The following is an 18,928-nucleotide window of genomic DNA, read 5'->3' as shown; positions in this document are numbered from 1 at the left end:
TATTCCTGAGAAGATCTTGCAGCGGCGTTCTGTTACTCGTGGACTGCATCAAGTTCCTCAGGTACTCGTGAAGTGGACTAATATTCATGAAACTTTAGCCACTTGGGAGGATAAGGTGGCCTTGCAGCAGCAGTTTCCTCATGTAGCTGTTTGGGGACAATCAGCAAGCCAAGGAGGAGGGGATGTCCCCACGAAGCCCAACGTCAGGGTGTCCGGCCCATAATGGATGGAGGCGTAGCGTGTGTGTATTGCTTGCTGCGACAGGATGGGTATAAACTATGTTCGTGAGGGAAGAGAGAGAGAGAGAGAGGGGCACGAATTCATTGTAAACCTGAACCGCTGCACCTAATCAGTCCTCTGTTCTTCCCTAAACTCCTCTCAATTGCTATCCTGTTCCCCAATTCCTCCTCCCCACTATCGATCCGCTAACACTTGACTTTGTAAACGACAAACACGTCGTATAGACCATTGTGACGCCACCCCTGGAATGGTGGAAGGCAACGATTTGTTTCTGGGGACATGCACCGGTGAGAGACCAGCCAATTCTTCTCACACAAAGATCTGCACGGTTTAGCTGGAGCTTGGCCCATGAGAGATTTCGGACTGGTATCGCTTGTACCTTTTGCTTGCATGGGCTTGTCCTCACAAAGTTTGAGTGGACCGTAGGGTATTTTGCGTTATAATCAGTCGAACACACTTGCATTCCCGGCACGCGCAGATCGATCGGGCACTATGCAAGTCGGGTCAACTAGGACCTAGCGAGGGCATATGCCCCCAGATTTAATTTCTAGTGCACTGTGCATTTGACCTGTATGTTTTGCGAAGTTTTAGAGCTCATGCACTTGCAAGCCCTTCAGATTTTGTCTCAGGTTGGTCCAATAGTATTTGTTTTAAAATTTGCTGAACAAGACTAATGTAAATCTTGGTGTTGATGTTCAATCCATAAACACACAATTTTCAGTAGACAACTGCTCAAATGATGGAGTAGTACAACACGTCATAACGCACACCGTACCTCACGCAATAATATGGTAAAAAAATAGATCTAATCGATCACTATTTTTTAAAATTTCGTGGACGCATGGGCACCCCCTATTTTGAACCTACCTTCGCCCTGGTGACTAGTGGATGTTGGTTTCTGTTTGCAAGTTGGTCTGCAGACCATGCATATATATATGCATCCGGTATCAAGCAAGGCATTATTAGGGCACAACTAACTCATCTGTCAGTCTCGCAGACGGCTTCTGGTTCTGGCATCCGGATCGAAACCTGACGCCTCAAAAAAGAACTCGAAACTTGCTGGCATGGTCACCGGCCAAACACATGCGCCGAAAATATATCCAGATCGACGACGTCTGAGATGGCAAGATGGCCTTTTCCCTTTCTTTCCCCACCTCCGTATGTAACGTAACCCACGGCACGTATCTCACTCCCAATTATACGACGAGCCAGATCGATCGATGTCCAGCAGATGCGAGCGAGTTGCTAAAAAGTTGAGACCGACCTGGCTGGCTCTGGCGCTCCGCCCAGCAGCCTGCAGCCCCGGCCCCCAGCTCCGGCGAGCCCCGCCCCCATGTGCGCGCCACCACCGGCCGATCCCGGCCGTCCATCCCCGGCGTGGGGGTCGCCAAAAGTAAAAGCGCGGCACGTGAAGCGCCACGACTTTTTCAACCGAGGCCGGGGCGGGGCCCCCCTCGCCGCGGTGCCACCGGGGCGGAGGAGCTAGCTTTTCTGGAGGCTTCGTCTCCTCTCCATGCGAACACACATGCCGGGTGCCGGCTAGCGAGCCATCGCCATTGGTGCCGTCCAGCGCGCGTGAGCTGGCCGCTGGCAGACGTTGCAGGGGATCCAAGCAAAGCAAAGCCGAGTGCTTTTTTCCTATCGATGCTGCTTCAACGGCAAGGGATGAAGCCGAGTGGCGGAGAGCTGATCGTTGAGCTAGCTAGCTAGATCAACGCAAGGTTTACACGAAACGAAAGCAGGTGTGGTGAGCGTGCGCGCGACTGACCAAACACATGCGGGCGTATGGCTTACTGCTGGCAGCTGTTACGTGTTGACGTGGTACTGTGCCTGATCTGGGGTGCATGTGCTTTGCTTTGCTTCGTCTAGGGGTTTATCTTATCTAGCTTCTTGCAAATGACTGGCGATAGATACACAAATGGGCACTTGCCCCGACCAGACAACCCGGCCCCCGTGAATAGTTCTTACAGCTATTTGAGCTACTCTCCTTCTCTCTGATCACAAATATAACTAGTTTATTTAGAACATGAACACGGTTTATATAAAGATAAAATCTGACACTTTTATGTAAGGAGGTATTATAAATTATCAAACTATTTTTCATGATGAATATAAGCTAGTACCAGCATACACCTTAATAATTATGTAGCGTGCACAACTACTACTAGTTGTACTTTTAGTCATTGATGACAATCAATCTTAAAAAGGTGGTTTCAAATTAGAGCATCATCCCTCGCCTCAATGCAAGGGCATCAGAGAACCAACTCCTTGCATGTGGACAGGCGTAGAACTTTGGCGCGTGGGCTCTTTAAGCCACGCAGCATTTTCAGCAAGGATAGATACGGTGGTACTTGTCGTCCTATGATTCTCCTCTCGTTTCGCCTTTATTTTCTGCGTGAATATTGGCCGACTTTCCTCTCACGCTACTAGCTCATGCCTCACCTGACGCATTGCACATTTGCATATGGTCCCTGACCGTGCGATCGTGCACCAACAGTGACGCACGGCCGGCAAAAAGAATGCGGCGTTATTTCATGCGTACATGTAAAAATAAAGGCAGCGGATGATACGCATCCAGATCCAGCGTCCACTTCTCCTTGTCTTTGGACGACAGATAAGACTACTACCATACTACCCTTGTCCTACTAGAAACGAACAAAAGGGGACGAAGAACACCTGGTCGATCGAACAACCTTAGTACACGTAAAATTAAGCAAGATAATCATGTCTTAAGATGGAGACAGTGACGCGCATTGTGTGGTAAGATAATTTAGTTAAGTACATGCAATGCGACCACAGGAGGGGCCGGCACAAGGCAATATTATGCTTCTACGTAAAGTCAAAGTTATAGTACATGCGCACCACACAACTAGTGGAATAAGTAAGAGGTCGTTTGTTTCTTAGTGCCAATTATTGTTGGGAATATTTTCCACCGGGGAGAGATAATTAATGCCGGCTTTGAAACTTTGCATTGTGCTTACTTTTTGTTGGAACTCATGGTTGTCTTTTAAAGGAATTCTAGTAGGGGCCCTCCTCTCCCATTTACCAAAAAAAGCTAGATAGTGTGCACTATTGTTGCATAGTTGAAAACTATTAAGAAATGGTTAATAAGCTTGCAACCTCAAGCCCTCAAGGACACCTTGCGGCCTTTTTTTCTTTTGGGCCGTGCAAAAGTGATAGATATATTCGATTTCAAAGAGAAAAAAAGGTTGGTGTAGTATGTGTCATTTTCTCTTGTGGATTAAAATAAAGACCAATTGCGGTTGATGATTTATTAGTACCAGCAGAATGGTACGGTATTCTTGTTGCTATATATTGCCGTTCATGTACAATCAAGCTGAATGAATTAATGTCTGGAATGGTGTTTTTTGACCATGCTGAAAGCTTCTCAAGGAATTGAAGTGAAGTCACCTTGGGCAATGAAATGCATTCAGCACAACAGCTTTCTAAAATTTTAATTCTTTCCTTTTCCCAAACAAACAGGTAAGAAAGGTTCCGCTTCTATATGTTGACAAAGATAAACTGTGAAGCCTATAAACTAGATAGTTTTTTTCCCCTTTCGGAGCCAAAGTTATTGAGAGTCAAAAAACAATAATTGTTATTTGGTAGATTAATCCTACATGCAAAGGAAACGACCCCTTTGTTTGTATATATGAGCAAGGAGTGGAAAGGTGAAAGAGAAGGTAGAGTAGTCATTCTAGACTATGGACCATTCATAACACCCATATTTTCCAAGTTCTAGCTTCAGCTAGAGAGCCAATTTCCTATGGAGTCCAATCAAAAACCTTACGCCAAAAGAAGACTATATATATCAGCCCAAATGTGGAGAAGAAGCTGGGTGTTTGGCTTTTTCCTTATTTTTAAACATCCCACCGATGTCATGCTTATTTAAATATGAATCTTTTATTCATTGCTTTATTTTGCAACTTTTTGAGCATGAGAGAATTTATATATTAGTGACATTTGCTCTCGCGACTTAAAAACTGTTGTATCGCAGTCACATTTGATCCTCCTTCAATTGTTTAGAAAAAAAAAATCGAGCCTCCTTTTACATTGGTTGAGCTCTACAGCCACATCTTGCCCTTTTTTAAAAAAAATTGTGATCAACAGAGGTCCAAACAGAGAGTGGTTGTAATAGTAGTGGAACGGTACAGTCATTTTTACACAACAAAGCAATGATATGCACATGATCGGTTACGGTCAAGATTATTGTATTATTCTCAAATGTTAATTAATTAAAAAAATAATCCCCTCCTTTTGTACTAATTAGTGCTGTGTTTTCAGGACATGTTGGGTGTCGCTTGCACGTTTGGTTCAGTTACCCTAGCTAGCAAATCAGTCTGAATTGAAGCGGGCGGGTGATCCATGAGGCATTCCGTGTAGCATCAAGGCCGGGAACCATTGCTTTCTTGATACTACTGCCTGTCAGCATGATTTGTTTGATTTTTGGTTGCCTGTTTGGTACGATAACGATCGCAAATCATGCCCAAACGGCCACTTCGCCGGGCATTAGTGCTTACTACGAGAAAAGCCGTTGGCCCATCCGCTCCGATAGGCGCCCCGTACGATTGATTATGGTTGGGAGTGGTTCCAAGCAAATCCCCTCGCTTTCTTTGGGCGTCACCATCAAACTTCCATCAAAACATGCACCAACGCGCCTAAAAGACTTTTGTTACATGTAGAAAATACAAGAAATCCAGTTTCCGTTTGTTTGTCCAATGTTAGAGTCCTTCGTTTCAAGGATATGTTGGTAACTGACATTTTTCTTCATATCCACAAGCTTATATATGTACTCAAAGTATACGCACAAATATTTGGGAGAAAATATCTATTTTAGAGCTTTGAACAATTCATTGTCTACTTAAAACTTTGTATGTGAAATGCCGACTCAACAAGTTACTCCTAAAGTATTAAAGTTGCTCCAATAATTCCACCCCGTACTGATTATTTTTATCTCGTACAATAGGTCGTGTGCTTCCGGTTCAAAGTTATATTTTGAAGAATTTGAAAATATCCAGCCTATATATAGCGAAAAGGGTACTTACAAGGTCCTTATCCAAAAAGAATTAGGCCCCGTTTAGTTCCTTAAGGCTAAACTTTAACCCTATCGCATCAAAGCGAATCTTGTCATTTAGAAATATTAAATAAAATATGTTTACAAAACTTTTTGCACATGAGTACTATTTCGCAAGATGGATGCAATGAATCTAATTAATCCATAATTCACAACTTTGATGCTACAGTAACCACCCGCTAATTATGGATTAATATACCTTAATAGATTCATCTCGTGAATTAGCCTAGAGGTTCTGTAGTTAATTTTATAATTAAATTTTATTTAATACTTCTAAATAATTAGATCTTTTTGACGTGATAGGGCTAAAATATAGACTTCCAGATCCAAATACTCCCTTAATCTCCATGACGGCATGATACAGGATCCTTACCCAAAGTCTTGTACGCGTATCAAGGTGTATAGTAATAGTATAATCGACCTAGCATGTACTTGCATTACAAGAATACAAGATCTAGAACATTCTTGACTTGTTGTCAGCCTGCTCCTGCTCCTCCTATCCCGTGGCTGACAAAACAGACAGGAGAGAGAAACGGCGACCGTTACGGGTCGATCCGGCCGTTCCGTGCGTGCCGCCCGCATGCGTTCAAAATTTCAAATACTGACGGGCGCAGGCCGCAGGACGCGCAGCGCACGGCGGGCGTCGCGACGCGATCGTTACGGACGCCGCGGCCGGCCCCGTCCCGTCACGCGGTCAACCCCCCTGCGCCCGCGGGCCCCACTGGGCAGCGGCTCGCATAGGGCGCCCAGCCGACGCACGGGCCCGCCTGTCATCGGCTGCAGGGAGGGTGGGTGGGGGTGTGGCCGGTGGGCGCGGGTGGGGTCTTTAAAAAAGGGTGGGGGCCGTGAGCACCCACACAGCGACCCCTCACCTTCCTTCCATTCGACTCCACACTCCACTCGCTCCCACCTCACCTCGCCCTCGCCTTTTTAGAGAGAGAAAGCACCGGCTCCCCCAGCGAGCTAGAGAGAGAAACGCAGCTGCACTTCCCCCCTTCCGTCCCCGGCAGGAGTGTGAGCGAGAGAAGGCCGTTCGAAGGGAGAGCGGCGGTGAGAGAGGAGAGTGCGGCATGGAGAGGCCGGCGCCGGTGAGGAAGTCCCACACGTCGACGGCGGACCTGCTGATCTGGCCGGAGGGGGCGCCGCAGGAGCCACTCGCCGGGGCCACGCCGCCGTCCAACCGCCGGCCACACCAGGTGAGCGGTCCCCCGGTCCCCCTCGGGGCGCCGCGGGGGCGACCAGCCTCCGTCGTCATTGTTGAAGGAGCAGGGTGTTCGACTTGTCTGAACTTTTTTTTTTCTGTTACCTGTTCGGTGCAGCCGTCGGAGGCGGTCAGGAAAGTGGTGTTCGGCGGGCAGGTGACCGAGGAGGAGTTCGAGAGCCTCAACAAGAGGTGAGCTCCCGAGCGTTTACCCTGCGAGATTCTTTTGGGGGTGGGAGGATTTGCTGCTCTGTTCTTGTTCAGCTTCTGATGACGAGTTTTTGGCCTTGGCGATTAGATCTCTCCTGATTTACGGTCCCATCTTGCGGAAAGGCTTAAATTTGAAGGTTTCAGTTATTGATCTGTAGGGACGCAAGTAGAGAAATCCGCTGGATTTGAGCTTTAATAGTTTGTTTCGCGAGATATGCGCGCCGATTTCAACTCTGTTCTTTTAGAGTTTCTGTCTTTGGTTCTGCTCTATAGGCTCGATAAAAGGAACTGCTAGCAGTATATTGTACTATGACATGGTTTAAATGTTTATGTAATTGCCATCTCACCAACTATGTTGGAACCTTGAAATCTGACCGTAGATTTCAAACTGCTACCCTTAAGGTCTGTTGAAGATGAGTTATAAAACACATTAACACACACAAAGAGTTTCCTTGGATGTCACCTGCACTGTTTAGATATGTAGCCATGCTTTCAGCCCTGTTGATGAATTTGTGTTGATCACAACTTCACAAGGCTCCTGATTTGGTAGGTTTCGGCAACTTTTGCAAATCGTCATAGTTATATGGATTATTCAGATTTCAGATTAGCTCCTAAGATTTCTAGCTGTGATTCACCAAACTGTTTTTTCTTCCTTCAGGAAACCATGCTCTGCTCCCAAGTGGAAGGAGATGACAGGAAGTGGCATATTTGCAGCTGGAGGCGAGGTTGAAGAAGATGAATCTGCCAATGCCTCCGCAACTCCCATCCGAACGAATCCAAAGAACTACCAGGTATTGCTTTCTGATTCCTTTTTGAAAAGAACTATGTAGGCTGATTTCCCTTTGTTTTGGTTTGATGTTGTTGGCTACGCTGTACTCCTGGCAATGCTGCATTGTTTATAGTACATCTCTATTTTCAGATCATTGTGTTGTTTTTTTGTGGTGAAGAACTTGATTTACATTCTTGCTTTGCCAAACACTTGGAATGCTTTTGATATAATCTTCTTGTTGCTATGATCAAACATGTTAAATGTTATACATCTCCTAAGAGTCAGAGGTTGTTGGGATGAATCTTGCGTGAAGGGTTTGGGCAAGCATTATTAGTTTGTATACACACTGGTTGGTGAGTGGTGACCTTTGCTTGTGGTAGAACTGAACATTTTGATTGGTAAGTTGAACTGAAGGAAATATTCAGAACTTTGATTGATAGACAAATAACACTTATGTACTCATCGACTGATCACAGCAAGTTTCATAATTTTTCCTGCATAACTAGCTATTGGAACTGAATTTTTCCACAGACTGCTCAGCCATTCTAAATTTAGAATTTAGTAATACACTATTCCCTGCATGTTTTTTTTTCCTTTGGGGTGGGGGGGTGGGGGGTATGCCCATAACAATCTCAATGTTGCCTCCAAATTGAAAGGATGAGTATCTATTGATTTGATATAGGTTTAACTGTATTTATAGCTGGAACACACATACACTGATAGACTAATCCTGCTGTGTTTTTGTCTATACAGGCAATTAGTACTATAAGCCACATCTCATTTGCTGAGGAAGAAAGCATCTCTCCAAAGAAGCCGACTTCCATAGCTGAGGTGGCGAAGCAGCGGGAGCTAAGTGGCACCCTTCTGAGCGAGGATGAAAGCAAGATGAAGAAGCAGATATCTGACTTGAAATCCAAGGAGCTCAGCGGCCACGATATCTTTGCTCCTCCAGAAGACCCGCGGCCACGTAACTCGGAGAACGGCTCGACCTCGCAGACACCGGGCAAAAACGCATATGTCCTGATCTCTCAACTCATTCCGTTCATAACTCTGCTACACAAAAGTAGTGTGGCTTACTGTTTGTTGTTGTTCGCATCGCACAACAGGTAAGCAACTTCAAGTTTGGTGAAGCCGATGAAGACAGCGTGGTGAAGACGGCGAAGAAGATCCCCACGAAGAAGTTCAGCGACCTGACTGGCAACGGCATCTTCAAGGGGGACGACGTCCCCGGGACGGCGGAGAAGCACCTGAGCACGGCGAAGCTGAAAGAGATGACCGGCAGCGACATCTTCGCGGACGGGAAGGCCCCTTCCCGGGACTACCTTGGCGGGATCCGCAAGCCTCCCGGCGGCGAGAGCAGCATCGCGCTGGTCTAACAGCAGCAGCTGCTGCAGAAGCTACAGCAGCAACAACCTGATGGACATAGCAGCCCCTACCTCATTCATTTCCTCCTCATCCCGTCGCCGTCCCTAGGAGTGATCTTTTAGGAGTTTCTTTTTTTTTTCCTTCTTCCCCCAAGGACTGATCGATTGGAACCGCCGGTTTGCTTTCCTGTTTCCCGCGACTTCGCGCCAGGGTTTTCTCGTGATCGTTGTTAATCCCCCTCTGATGGTGGTGGTGTGTGGGTGCGACAGCAACGATGGTTGTCTCTAATTTAACATTGATGATTTGGTTTGCACTTTGTTGGTTGGCTGGTCGGTCGTGCCCATGGCGTGGCGTACCTGATGTAACAACAACCTAGTGGTGCATTGTCTGATTCCGTGACTGGATGTCTCAGCTGCTGCCTGGATGACCATCCTTGCTACTAGTGCTGGAGCTGCTGCCATTTTTCTCTCTCTCCCCTCTTCTCAAATCTCTCTACTTTCAGTTGCATGAAGCGTCTCTTGTTGGTAGGCCAGGAAGATGGGGAGGGATGGTCCCTTGATTGCGGCCTGTCAGCGGCACCTAATTCCATTACTAAAACTGCGAGGAGCTGCACCACCACCATCGCTGCTACAGTCCGAGAGAACTGGGAGCGTAAGCGTAACGGGCCGTGCGAGCCTGACCCATGCAGCAGCCATTTGTGGGCGCAAGCCGCAGGAGTTTATGTTGCTCCTCCATGTTCCGCCTAGCCTGACCGCTGACCCTGAGCTGCTGCTGACTGAGTTTCTGGCACGCTAATGATGGTGGTGGCCATGCTGTTGCAGTAGCAGTGTCGCGGCCATAGGATTCCCTGCTTCTGAGAAAGGCTCCTGCCCTGGCCGCCGGCCGTCCCGGGGAGTGACCACCGGGAATTATTCCCCAGCATTGCTGCCATGGTAGGCGATTGGATCTCGTCGAGTCTTGCAGCGGCAGCATGAACATGAACTGATACCCTTGGAGTAGCTGAGCAGGAGGGTAGGACCGTAGGAGGGCCCGTTTCAATCTTTGACGCGGTCTAGCTGCAGGATGAGAACAAGTTAATTAAGTTGGCGTAAAGAGAGAGGATCACGGCCCATGTACCACGCCTCCCCATGGGCCCCCACATACACAACAAGCAACACTTCCTGAAGGGCCCAACCAAACTCGCCTCAATCAAACCTGTTGCTTTCGTCAGCTCGGCTTGGCTCGAGTGGGCCTCGACGCTTTACTGGCCCATCGATATCCCATATTGGGCTGATCCGTAAGCCAAAATCTTCTATTCACACACACAACACCGAGGGGGGTGGGCCTCTACGCTTGACGTGAGGGGCCCGCCGATATCCATATTGGGCTGAACCGTAACCCCAAATCTCCGATTCACACCACATATTGGTCAACGCGAGGAAGAAGAGAGCGAGAGAGACCTCTCGAGGGGAGAGGGGGAGGCAGGGAAGGAAAGGAAGCGAGCAGGAAGCAGGAGGCTACCGAGCGGCGGCGAGGATGAGGGGTGGCGGCGGCGGGATGATGGACGACGACGACCGGGTGACCCACGCGCAGATCCCGACCAGCTTCGGCCCCGAGCTGCGGGCCTGCCTCCGATGCCGCCTCGTTAAGACCTACGACCAGGTACCCTCCTCCGCCGACGCCTCCTACCCCTCCTCTCGCCTATGGCTACGGGGAGGTTCTCTATCTGTCCCCGCCAGGGTAGGGTTCTAGGGTTGGGGATTTGTGGGTCCGTCTCTCCGGGAGCAATCCGCTCTCGGCGGCGGCTAGGGTTTAGCACGCCGCTCCCTTGATTCGAAATCGTCACTGGATTTTTGTGTGTCGTGGCATTGAATTCCTAGGGCAAGTTGTATCGTCGACACCTATGGTGGCGGCGTTTGCATCGTCTTGCGTCTGATTGCTGTTTCGGGTGATGTGTGCGCAGTTCAGGCAGAACGGCTGCGAGAACTGCCCGTTCCTGGAGATGGACAAGGAGCACGACAACGTCGTCAACTGCACCACCCCGAACTTCACTGGGTAACTCCACGCCTCATTGCAATCAGCTTGTACTTGTCATTGCTTTTGTTGTGCTCATCTTTTGTCAGCTTGTATTGGAGATGAAAAAAAATCAAAAAAAGTAGCTTGTCTTTTGTCATGTTTCAAATTTAACTCAAAAATACATGAACAGACAATAATGCAAAAATAATAAGGGTTTGTAATTTTCATCCTAGGTGATTCTGGAGGGTAGCCCATGAAAGCAGTTTTAATTGCAAAATTCGTAGGATGAATTGATAATGGAGTACTATAGTAGGTGTTGAAATGATGATATACACAAATGTTTGACAATCATGAATTTATGCAGTCCATATGTCAACTAGAGCTAATGAAGATTCTTTTATGGTATGCAGAATAATCTCTCTGATGGACCCCAGTAGGAGTTGGGCTGCTCGATGGTTGAGAATTGGTGAGCCTTCAATTCGCTTGTATCCTGCAATTTGTTTTATCCTCCTCAGTCTAGTGCATTATTTTTTCTTAGCCTTCTGTACGTTATCTATTTGCATAGCTTACCACAGTATGCATATCTATGCCGTAATGCCATTTTGAAGGACTCAGCCTGTATTGGTCATTGTTCATCAATCGCATAATGGCCTAGTGCAACCTTGTGTACTGTAGCTACTAACACTTACACTAGTTGGTAAGCATCATTCAGGAAAAATCCCTAAGGTCAAATATATGAACTGGGCTTCATCTGCTTCGTACTTCTATAAATTCTTGCTGGCCTGTTTTGTGTGGTTATTATTTGTCAAGGATTGTAAAACCATGCTAAAAACCTTGGCCTGGGGAGTGGGGATTTTTCCAGTTTTAGCGGGTTTAAGCCCAGCAATTTGCACAAATCGAAGGGAGTTTCGCCTCATACAAATACATAAAAAATTGTTCTGTCAAGAATTTGTGTTAATGCCTCAGATTTTTGCAGTGCCTTTATTTTTGGTTGACTTGTTGCAATGTGCCAGAAGTGCACCTATGCTTAAATTCCTTTGTTTCCTCTCTGAATTTCTAATGACGCTTGGCACAGACCGTTGCTTCATAACAGATCTAATTCTTTGATCTCTACACTTTTATTTTGAACTCTCTAATTATCCAAAGTCTCACTTGTTATAGAAAGATATTGAACTGCGTGTTACACTTAGGTGGCTAGCATGTTTAAGAATGTATCATTGATCAAGAGTGAAACGAAATCATCACCATAAGTTGTTGCAATATCACTTCTGTTTTTGTGCAATACATGAATTGAGATATGTTGTAGCTTCTCGGTGATCAGCATGCCATTTCCAAATTACGCACAAGCTTGCAGTTTAGAGCTTAAGAAAATTAATGCCTTACTGTAGAACTTGTTCGAAGATCACTTATGTATTTGTGCAATACAAGAAAGGATAGATATGTCCAGTTGATGCACCGTGGCACTACTAATAGAGGTCACCCACCTTTGTCAATCTGCAGGTAGGTTCATTCCAGGGTGCTACACACTGGCAGTCTCAGAGGAGCTTCCGGAAGAGTACCAGGTAAAACCACATAGATGCATTTTAGAAACACGTGTGCGGCGATGCTATTCACTTCTCAGAAACCTCATGTTTCTGTTTGTCATCCCAGGGGATTTGCCAGGACAACAACGTGCAGTACGTGCCGCCCAAGCGTGTCTAAGGCTAAGCATGTTCACGGCATCCCAACCCTGAAGCAGTATGATAATATATAGAATAGCTGGAACGGATGTAACGCTTGTTGTACTCAAGGAGTCTATTCTCTGGTCAAATTGGCGTGCTACGCTGAGAAGTTAATAGTATTGATTGGCTGCTAATGATGGGTCTATTCTTTTGTCAAATCAGCGTGCTACGCTGAGAAATAGTACCGGTTGGCTGCTGACGGTGCTAAAAATGATGCCCCATTTAGTCCATATAAGAGGGTTTATAAAACTTGTACCGGATCGCGATCCAAACCAGTGCTATTTGCAAAATTGCTGGATGGATTTCGCGGGCGCGCCATGTCTTTCGGCGACCTCCCTCTAGCACCACCTTTGCTTCTAAGTTCCCGCGGCCGTACTACCTCTAGGCTCCAGTCATCTGATTGCACTCAAGATTCATCGGCATGGCACAGACACGTAGCTCGGTAACTCCTGAATCGCGCGGGCCGTGTCCAGTTGTCGCCCTTGTACCGACAAGCCTGTCAGAAAACTACATCAGGTGCGGTACAGGGCAACTGCGCATCCATCAGAAAATCAGGTGACGCTGTTCCTACTCGGTGTTGATCCATACGAGCGCCATTCAGAATTTCAGATGCTGCTGCTCTCACTCGGGGTGTCCCATCTGAGCGCCCCCGTCGCACCTGGCTCCGAGTCAGGGTGAAAGCACCGGCCACTGGAGCAAAGGTTTAACATTTAACATTTCAGAGAACGATCAATGTTTATTACGATGGGGTACGATGGGGGAAGAAACGAGCACAACACATCAGCTGTCGAACTTTGATTACTGGACAGACGCTCAAGCAGTCAAGCATGCATAGCAAAGATTTCCCATTTTCTTCACACAAGTAGATCAAAATCAGTGTTACAAATTATCACTGTTTACAGACTTAATTGGTCAGCAAAATCTTTCGTAAGGGCCACGCACGGGACGGTCTCAGCGAACCATCACCATTAGTAATCAAGCCAACAGAACCGATTCGGCTCCTGTTGCTGAAACCTCTCCCCAGGCCTTCTATTGCTGAAGATGGGTCAAGAGCTACAACAGATACAAATACCTTTCCAACTGTGCAGGTGCAAAGAAAAGACTTACGTACTCCACTCAGAACAGTCCTTGCAAGTGTCAGTGATGTTCAATGTTGTGCATAGAAGTAAAACATAAGATTGCATTTTTTAGAGGGCGTAGTCAAACAGAAAAAATGAAGCAGCAAGACCAAAGTATGCAACAATTGATCTATACGTTTTTGAAGGGCTCATGACAAAAAAAAACCTAAAAGATATCTGTAAGAAATCACCACAGACACATTCAAATCCAAATAACGAATAGGGGGGTTGGGGGTGGCACCCAGCATGTAGAAACTTGGGAAAGCATTTCATGGTTAAGAAAGAAATGAAGCTCTGAAGTCAGCTAAACCTTTGGAATCTTACTTGTCAGCATAATAGGTGCGGACAGCAAGTGGTGTAGGCAGCTGCAGTGCCACCATCATCTCATCACCATCACCATCAACTCATCATCATCAACAAGGCAAACAGCACAGATAATATCAACTTCAACAGTAAGCTACGTTCATGTTGACCGCATATCAGCCAGCACATCTTCACTCCATCATGCAACTAGAAAGGTGCAAGCCACCATAAGTACCCAATACTGGAAAGACAGTGATAATACGAAGTACTAATAGGAAAGGAAAATGGAATGGAATTGGTGTACATAAAGTTCTTGACAAGCAGTACTGGTGCCAAATGAAAGCAGTATTCGAAGCTTGAAGCAGCAACTGACAGCCAGCATTACAGAACTGTAACTGAAGAAGACCCACCATCAAGCAAACACATAGCCTAGTCCATTCATCCTACAAAAAAGCAACGAATTTGTATTAACATTGGAGATGAACTATAATCAACATAAATAATGTGAACAATCTAGGGACCTGAGATGTTAAAGATGTGGTTCAAATGATACAATGCTCATGTCGAAGGGCTCCGAGAACGCGGAGACCGGTCATCATTGCGCTTGCGCCTGACAGGAGATCTCTCCGGAGAAGGTGGTGTCTTGCGAGGTGGGGAGCGGCTAGGGCTCCTACTCGCAGGTGATGCACTGCTAATAGTTATAGAATAGGAAAAAAAAGGATGCTTAGCACAATACAGAAAGACAAAAAAAAATTCCAGTACTCTCTAATGAGCAAACCTGTCTCTGGCACGCCTCTTGGTATCATCAGGACTGTAGCTGCGACTTCGGCTTCGGCTACGACTAGGACTTCTACGTGCAGGAGACAAACTGTCCACAATCATAGAACAATAATGGGATAAATCAGTGCAAACCAGCAATATGAAACAATATAATTGATGTTTCAATGAGCATACCTGTCTCTCCCATGCTTCTTGTAACCATCAGGGCTGTAGCTGCGACTCCTGCTACGGCGACGATAATCCCTCTCTCTGTAACTGTCACGTGAATACCTATCTCTACTCCGACTATGACTTCGCCTTCTATAATCTCTATCCCGGTAATCATCTCGATAATCATCACGGTACCTTCCAACATGTCAATAACCATAGCATTCAGAAAACGAACAGAACAAGATTTGAATAAGCTTGAACATACACAACAGAAAACCACAGCTAATCTGTACAGTGGCAATGCGTAGTTCAGAAAATGAACTATGATGTTTGAGCACAGGCACGGAAACATGACATGTGCATTGGCTAGATATTGGCACTTACGATCATTGGTATGCACCACCATTAAACAGGCATGAACTGACTAGGTAAAAAAAAAGTACTGGATACTATTTATTGTACAAATTTTAAAGAACTGTATAAGGTGCAGAAAATAATGATAGTGGTATACCTCCGTCTTGGACTGCGGCTTCTGGAACGGCCTCTTGACCTTGGTACTGGCTCCACTATTCTCCCTTTACTACTGTGAATGTCAAAAATAATAATATTATGCATGGTTCAGAAACTCACACCATATTTCTTTCCAGCGGGGATTTTTTAAGGAAAGGAGCACTTCTGGTCTGAGAGTATTAATCTAATTTACTTTAGTCACCATGTGGCACTATAGACCATTTTTATGCGGGACAAAAATGTCTTGAGCAAATTGTACAGACTCAAATTGAGAGTGATCTGGTTTTTATTTACATCATTCTTGCTAACTCCCAAAGAAAATTACACACAAAAATCTGGACTTGTAACAATTAGCTATAAAAAAACCAACAGGTTACTGAGCTCAAGGGCGTACCAACACAAAAGAATAATGAAAGAAAAGTAGAAAACAAAAGAAGAGACCAATGACTGTTGTGCCAGCAGAAGAGGCAACAATACTGTGCAAGAAACCAGTGTTGACTAAATAACTTGTAAATGATGATTAAACCCAAGACAAGTAAGACAACTCACAGAGACAGATAAACGTAATGGAACTGTAAAATGATTTGATCTAACATAAGCTATTCTACCAATGGACAAGGCAAAACGACTTCAGAGTTCCACTATCACCTAATGTATCCAGCAAGTAACTGATAGTGATTGCATTTAGGTTTAGCAAACAATTGGCATACTACAACTATATCATCTGGGAACCATTTCGGAATAACAGACACAACAACGGCAAGTAAAAATCAAGTTAATGATTGAAGATCTCATGAACAGACATAAACAGCGTAAAGAAGAGATATCTTACATCCGTTCAGCATTTGGGCCATATTTGGCAAACTGCACCATGATCTCTCTCCCGTCTACCACTCTCCCTGCAAACAAAACACGCAGCAAGTGAACAACAATCCAATCTCACCCCGCAAATGGCAAACATCTATTTCCAGAGGTAAGGAGCTCAGGCGCACCATCGAGCCTATCAACTGCCTTCTGCGCCTCGTCCTCGTACTTGTACCTCACGAACGCGAACCCTCGGGAGTCACCAGTCCTACAGCCATAGCCGTAGATAAGCATACACAAATAAATGAATCATGCACAAATCAACTCCCGGCACCTACACGACGCCACCCCCTAATTCCATATTCCACACCACCCAGCCAGCCTACACATCGAACACAGCCTACACATCGCATATTCCGTGAGTTGCACTTGTTCGCCTCACACTCACCTGCGGTCCCTGGGGATGTAGATGTCGACGACCTCGCCGTACTTGTCGAAGAGCGGGAAGAGGTCATCAGCCGTCGTTCCTGCGGGGCACCCAAACACAGATGAGCCGCCAATTCAAACCACAGGAAGGAGACGGAAGCGCCGTAGCGAGAGGGAAACTCACGGAAGGTGATGTTGAGGACGAGGAGGGAGTAGGTGTCGCGGATTGGCGGCGGGCCGGATCGCCCGAAGCGCGACATCTCGCCGGAGATGCGGCGGCGCGGGGCGCGGGGTCGAGGCGCGGCGGGGTGGATGGAGGTGGGAAAGCGAGGGAGGGCCAGGGGAGATGACAGGAAATTGTCGGCCGTCGGGGACGGGAAGGGGAAGAAAAGAGCCAGAGAGGGGCGGCCACAAAAGCTGCCGATTCTTCTAGGCTTTGCGCGCACGCGGCAGGGGCCAAGAGGGCAAGTGGGCCCCGTGGGTACAATGTTAGACGGACTATTCTTGTGGGCCTTCATGGCTTCACACAAGGCCGGCCCAACTTTTATTTTCTCTATCCCTGAGAGCGCTGGAGCTGAACATTGTGTGGCACTCCTCGTCCTGCCTAAATAATACTGCTCGCTTTCCTTGATTCTCACAAGAATAAATAAATCTTAGAATTCTATAAAAGATAGAAACATCCATTGATGATTCGCACTAACCATTATCGACAATAACAGACATTGAACCTATTTTACTTTCATAAAAAATTATCCAACTCTATCATTATAAATAATTTAAAATAACCCCCTGAATCAGTGTTGAAATTACTCACCTTCGTCATAAAAAATATTCTAAAGCTATCCTACTATATATCTACTCCCTCCGTCCCAAAAAATATGTCATTCTACAATTTAAAATTTGTAAAAAAACCAAGTCGTTATACTCAATTTGGCATATGTGCATGTGCATGTGGGTCTATAGCAGTCAATTAGCACCAAATATGGCTAATAAATAAGGGCAATCGAGGTCATTTTATCTCCTTATTAATTTATTCTAAAATTCTTAAGATAACATGTATTTTTAGGACAGACGGAGTAATTATAAAAAATAAAAGTTACCAAAATAAGGAAACACATTAAAGCCTCCTATATAGCCAATTAAAATTCCATGATAAGTATTCCTTTTTAGGTACCCTTCAGTTAAAAGAACTGTTGGTGACGTGTAAGTAACAATTGTTGAGTTTGGTGTGTGAACGCTTGCCCGTGTGGAAGTAAAAGGAGGCCTCTCGGGCACCGATGTACTGTTACAGTTCTTTTTTGTCTCAGTTGTGTGGCCTGGTCTCAATGAGACGGTGACGCATCCTTTTAGATTCGAGTGAAAAAAAATGACCTGCCAGGCTACTGCAACACGTGAGGAACGGAGGTGTCCCTGCTCCCGTTCTACGTGGCACAATGGTTAGTATTAGGCCAGCATTGTCCTATATCGTCTTTGATTGGTGTTAAAATTTGTTATAGTTCTCTAAAAAATGGAGCGAAGTGCATTGTAAAAACATTTCATTAGGTGTGGTTCTTTTGAGATTCTGTGTACAAAATTGTTGAATTATTTCGATAATTGGACATGAACTAAACCCAATTATATGATTATGTCATTATATTACCACTTTCTCACAGGTGATGCACCCATCGGCCGAAACATAAAAAATGTGCATGTTTAGCCTTTAGCTGATGCCAAAACCAAGCGCACTTCTTCTGTAGTTTGTGCAATTGTGGGACTGCCTCCGCACGTTTTGTGAAATTTATTTAGTTGTGCGGACTAAAATTTAGTCCATGTCACGTTGAATGTTTGATTAATAATTAGAAGTATTAAATATATACTAATTACAAAACTAATTGCATATATGAAGACTAATTTGCAAGATGAATCCATTAAACCTAATTAGTTCATGATTTGATAATATGGTGCTATAGTAAATATATTGTAATAATAGATTAATTAGTCTTAACAGATTCGTCTCGCGAATTAGCCTCCACCTATAGAATTAGTTTTATAATTACTTTATATTTAACTTTCTTAATTAGCATCCGAAGATTTGATGTAATAAGAACTTAAATCCCTGAACCAAACACGCCCCAGCAAGAAGTCAAGAACACCAAGGCAGACCGCCACAGTAAAAGGTTGGCCCACATGGCAGCGACCAGTCAGACGGGATTCATCTGCATACTGTTGCCTAGCAGGGCAGCGGCAGGGTATACCCCAGCATGCCTTAGCATACCTATAATT

The 18,928-nt window shown here is 45.6% G+C and overlaps 3 protein-coding genes across 6 annotated transcripts; 2 read left to right on the top strand and 1 right to left on the bottom strand.

Moving 5' to 3' along the window:
- The first annotated feature begins 6,186 nt into the window (after positions 1-6,186).
- On the top strand, positions 6,187-9,230 carry LOC112883488. 2 transcript variants are annotated; one of them, XM_025948794.1, is made up of 5 exons: positions 6,187-6,510; positions 6,634-6,707; positions 7,384-7,516; positions 8,248-8,511; positions 8,601-9,230. In XM_025948794.1, the coding sequence occupies exons 1-5, from the start codon at positions 6,385-6,387 to the stop codon at positions 8,868-8,870; spliced, it is 867 nt and encodes a 288-aa protein (XP_025804579.1). In that variant the 5' UTR covers positions 6,187-6,384; the 3' UTR covers positions 8,871-9,230. The 2 variants fall into 2 exon arrangements, with proteins under 2 accessions (XP_025804579.1, XP_025804578.1); XM_025948793.1 differs by having other exon boundaries at positions 6,187-6,707.
- Positions 9,231-10,271: 1,041 nt separating this feature from the next.
- On the top strand, positions 10,272-12,805 carry LOC112880569 (transcription elongation factor SPT4 homolog 1-like). The gene is made up of 5 exons (XM_025945268.1): positions 10,272-10,500; positions 10,802-10,893; positions 11,265-11,320; positions 12,355-12,416; positions 12,505-12,805. The coding sequence occupies exons 1-5, from the start codon at positions 10,375-10,377 to the stop codon at positions 12,553-12,555; spliced, it is 387 nt and encodes a 128-aa protein (XP_025801053.1). The 5' UTR covers positions 10,272-10,374; the 3' UTR covers positions 12,556-12,805.
- Positions 12,806-13,407: 602 nt separating this feature from the next.
- LOC112880568 (serine/arginine-rich splicing factor SC35) lies at positions 13,408-17,064 on the bottom strand. Of its 3 annotated transcripts, none has more exons than XM_025945267.1 (9): positions 16,851-17,064; positions 16,689-16,767; positions 16,429-16,508; positions 16,269-16,335; positions 15,438-15,506; positions 14,951-15,121; positions 14,775-14,864; positions 14,518-14,687; positions 13,408-14,439 (listed from the first exon to the last, which is right to left on the bottom strand). In XM_025945267.1, exons 1-8 carry the CDS (start codon positions 16,924-16,926, stop codon positions 14,555-14,557), a joined length of 765 nt encoding a protein of 254 aa, XP_025801052.1. In that variant the 5' UTR covers positions 16,927-17,064; the 3' UTR covers positions 13,408-14,439; positions 14,518-14,554. The 3 variants fall into 3 exon arrangements, with proteins under 3 accessions (XP_025801052.1, XP_025801049.1, XP_025801051.1); XM_025945264.1 differs by having other exon boundaries at positions 15,438-15,509; positions 16,851-17,063; XM_025945266.1 differs by having other exon boundaries at positions 14,518-14,684; positions 15,438-15,509; positions 16,851-17,062.
- Between the last annotated feature and the right edge of the window lie 1,864 nt (positions 17,065-18,928).

This window comes from Panicum hallii, chromosome 2 (genome assembly GCF_002211085.1).
Source record: "Panicum hallii strain FIL2 chromosome 2, PHallii_v3.1, whole genome shotgun sequence".
NCBI classification, from domain to species: domain Eukaryota; kingdom Viridiplantae; phylum Streptophyta; class Magnoliopsida; order Poales; family Poaceae; genus Panicum; species Panicum hallii.
Note: the sequence above shows the minus strand (reverse complement) of the source record. Positions and strands in the feature narration are given on the sequence as shown.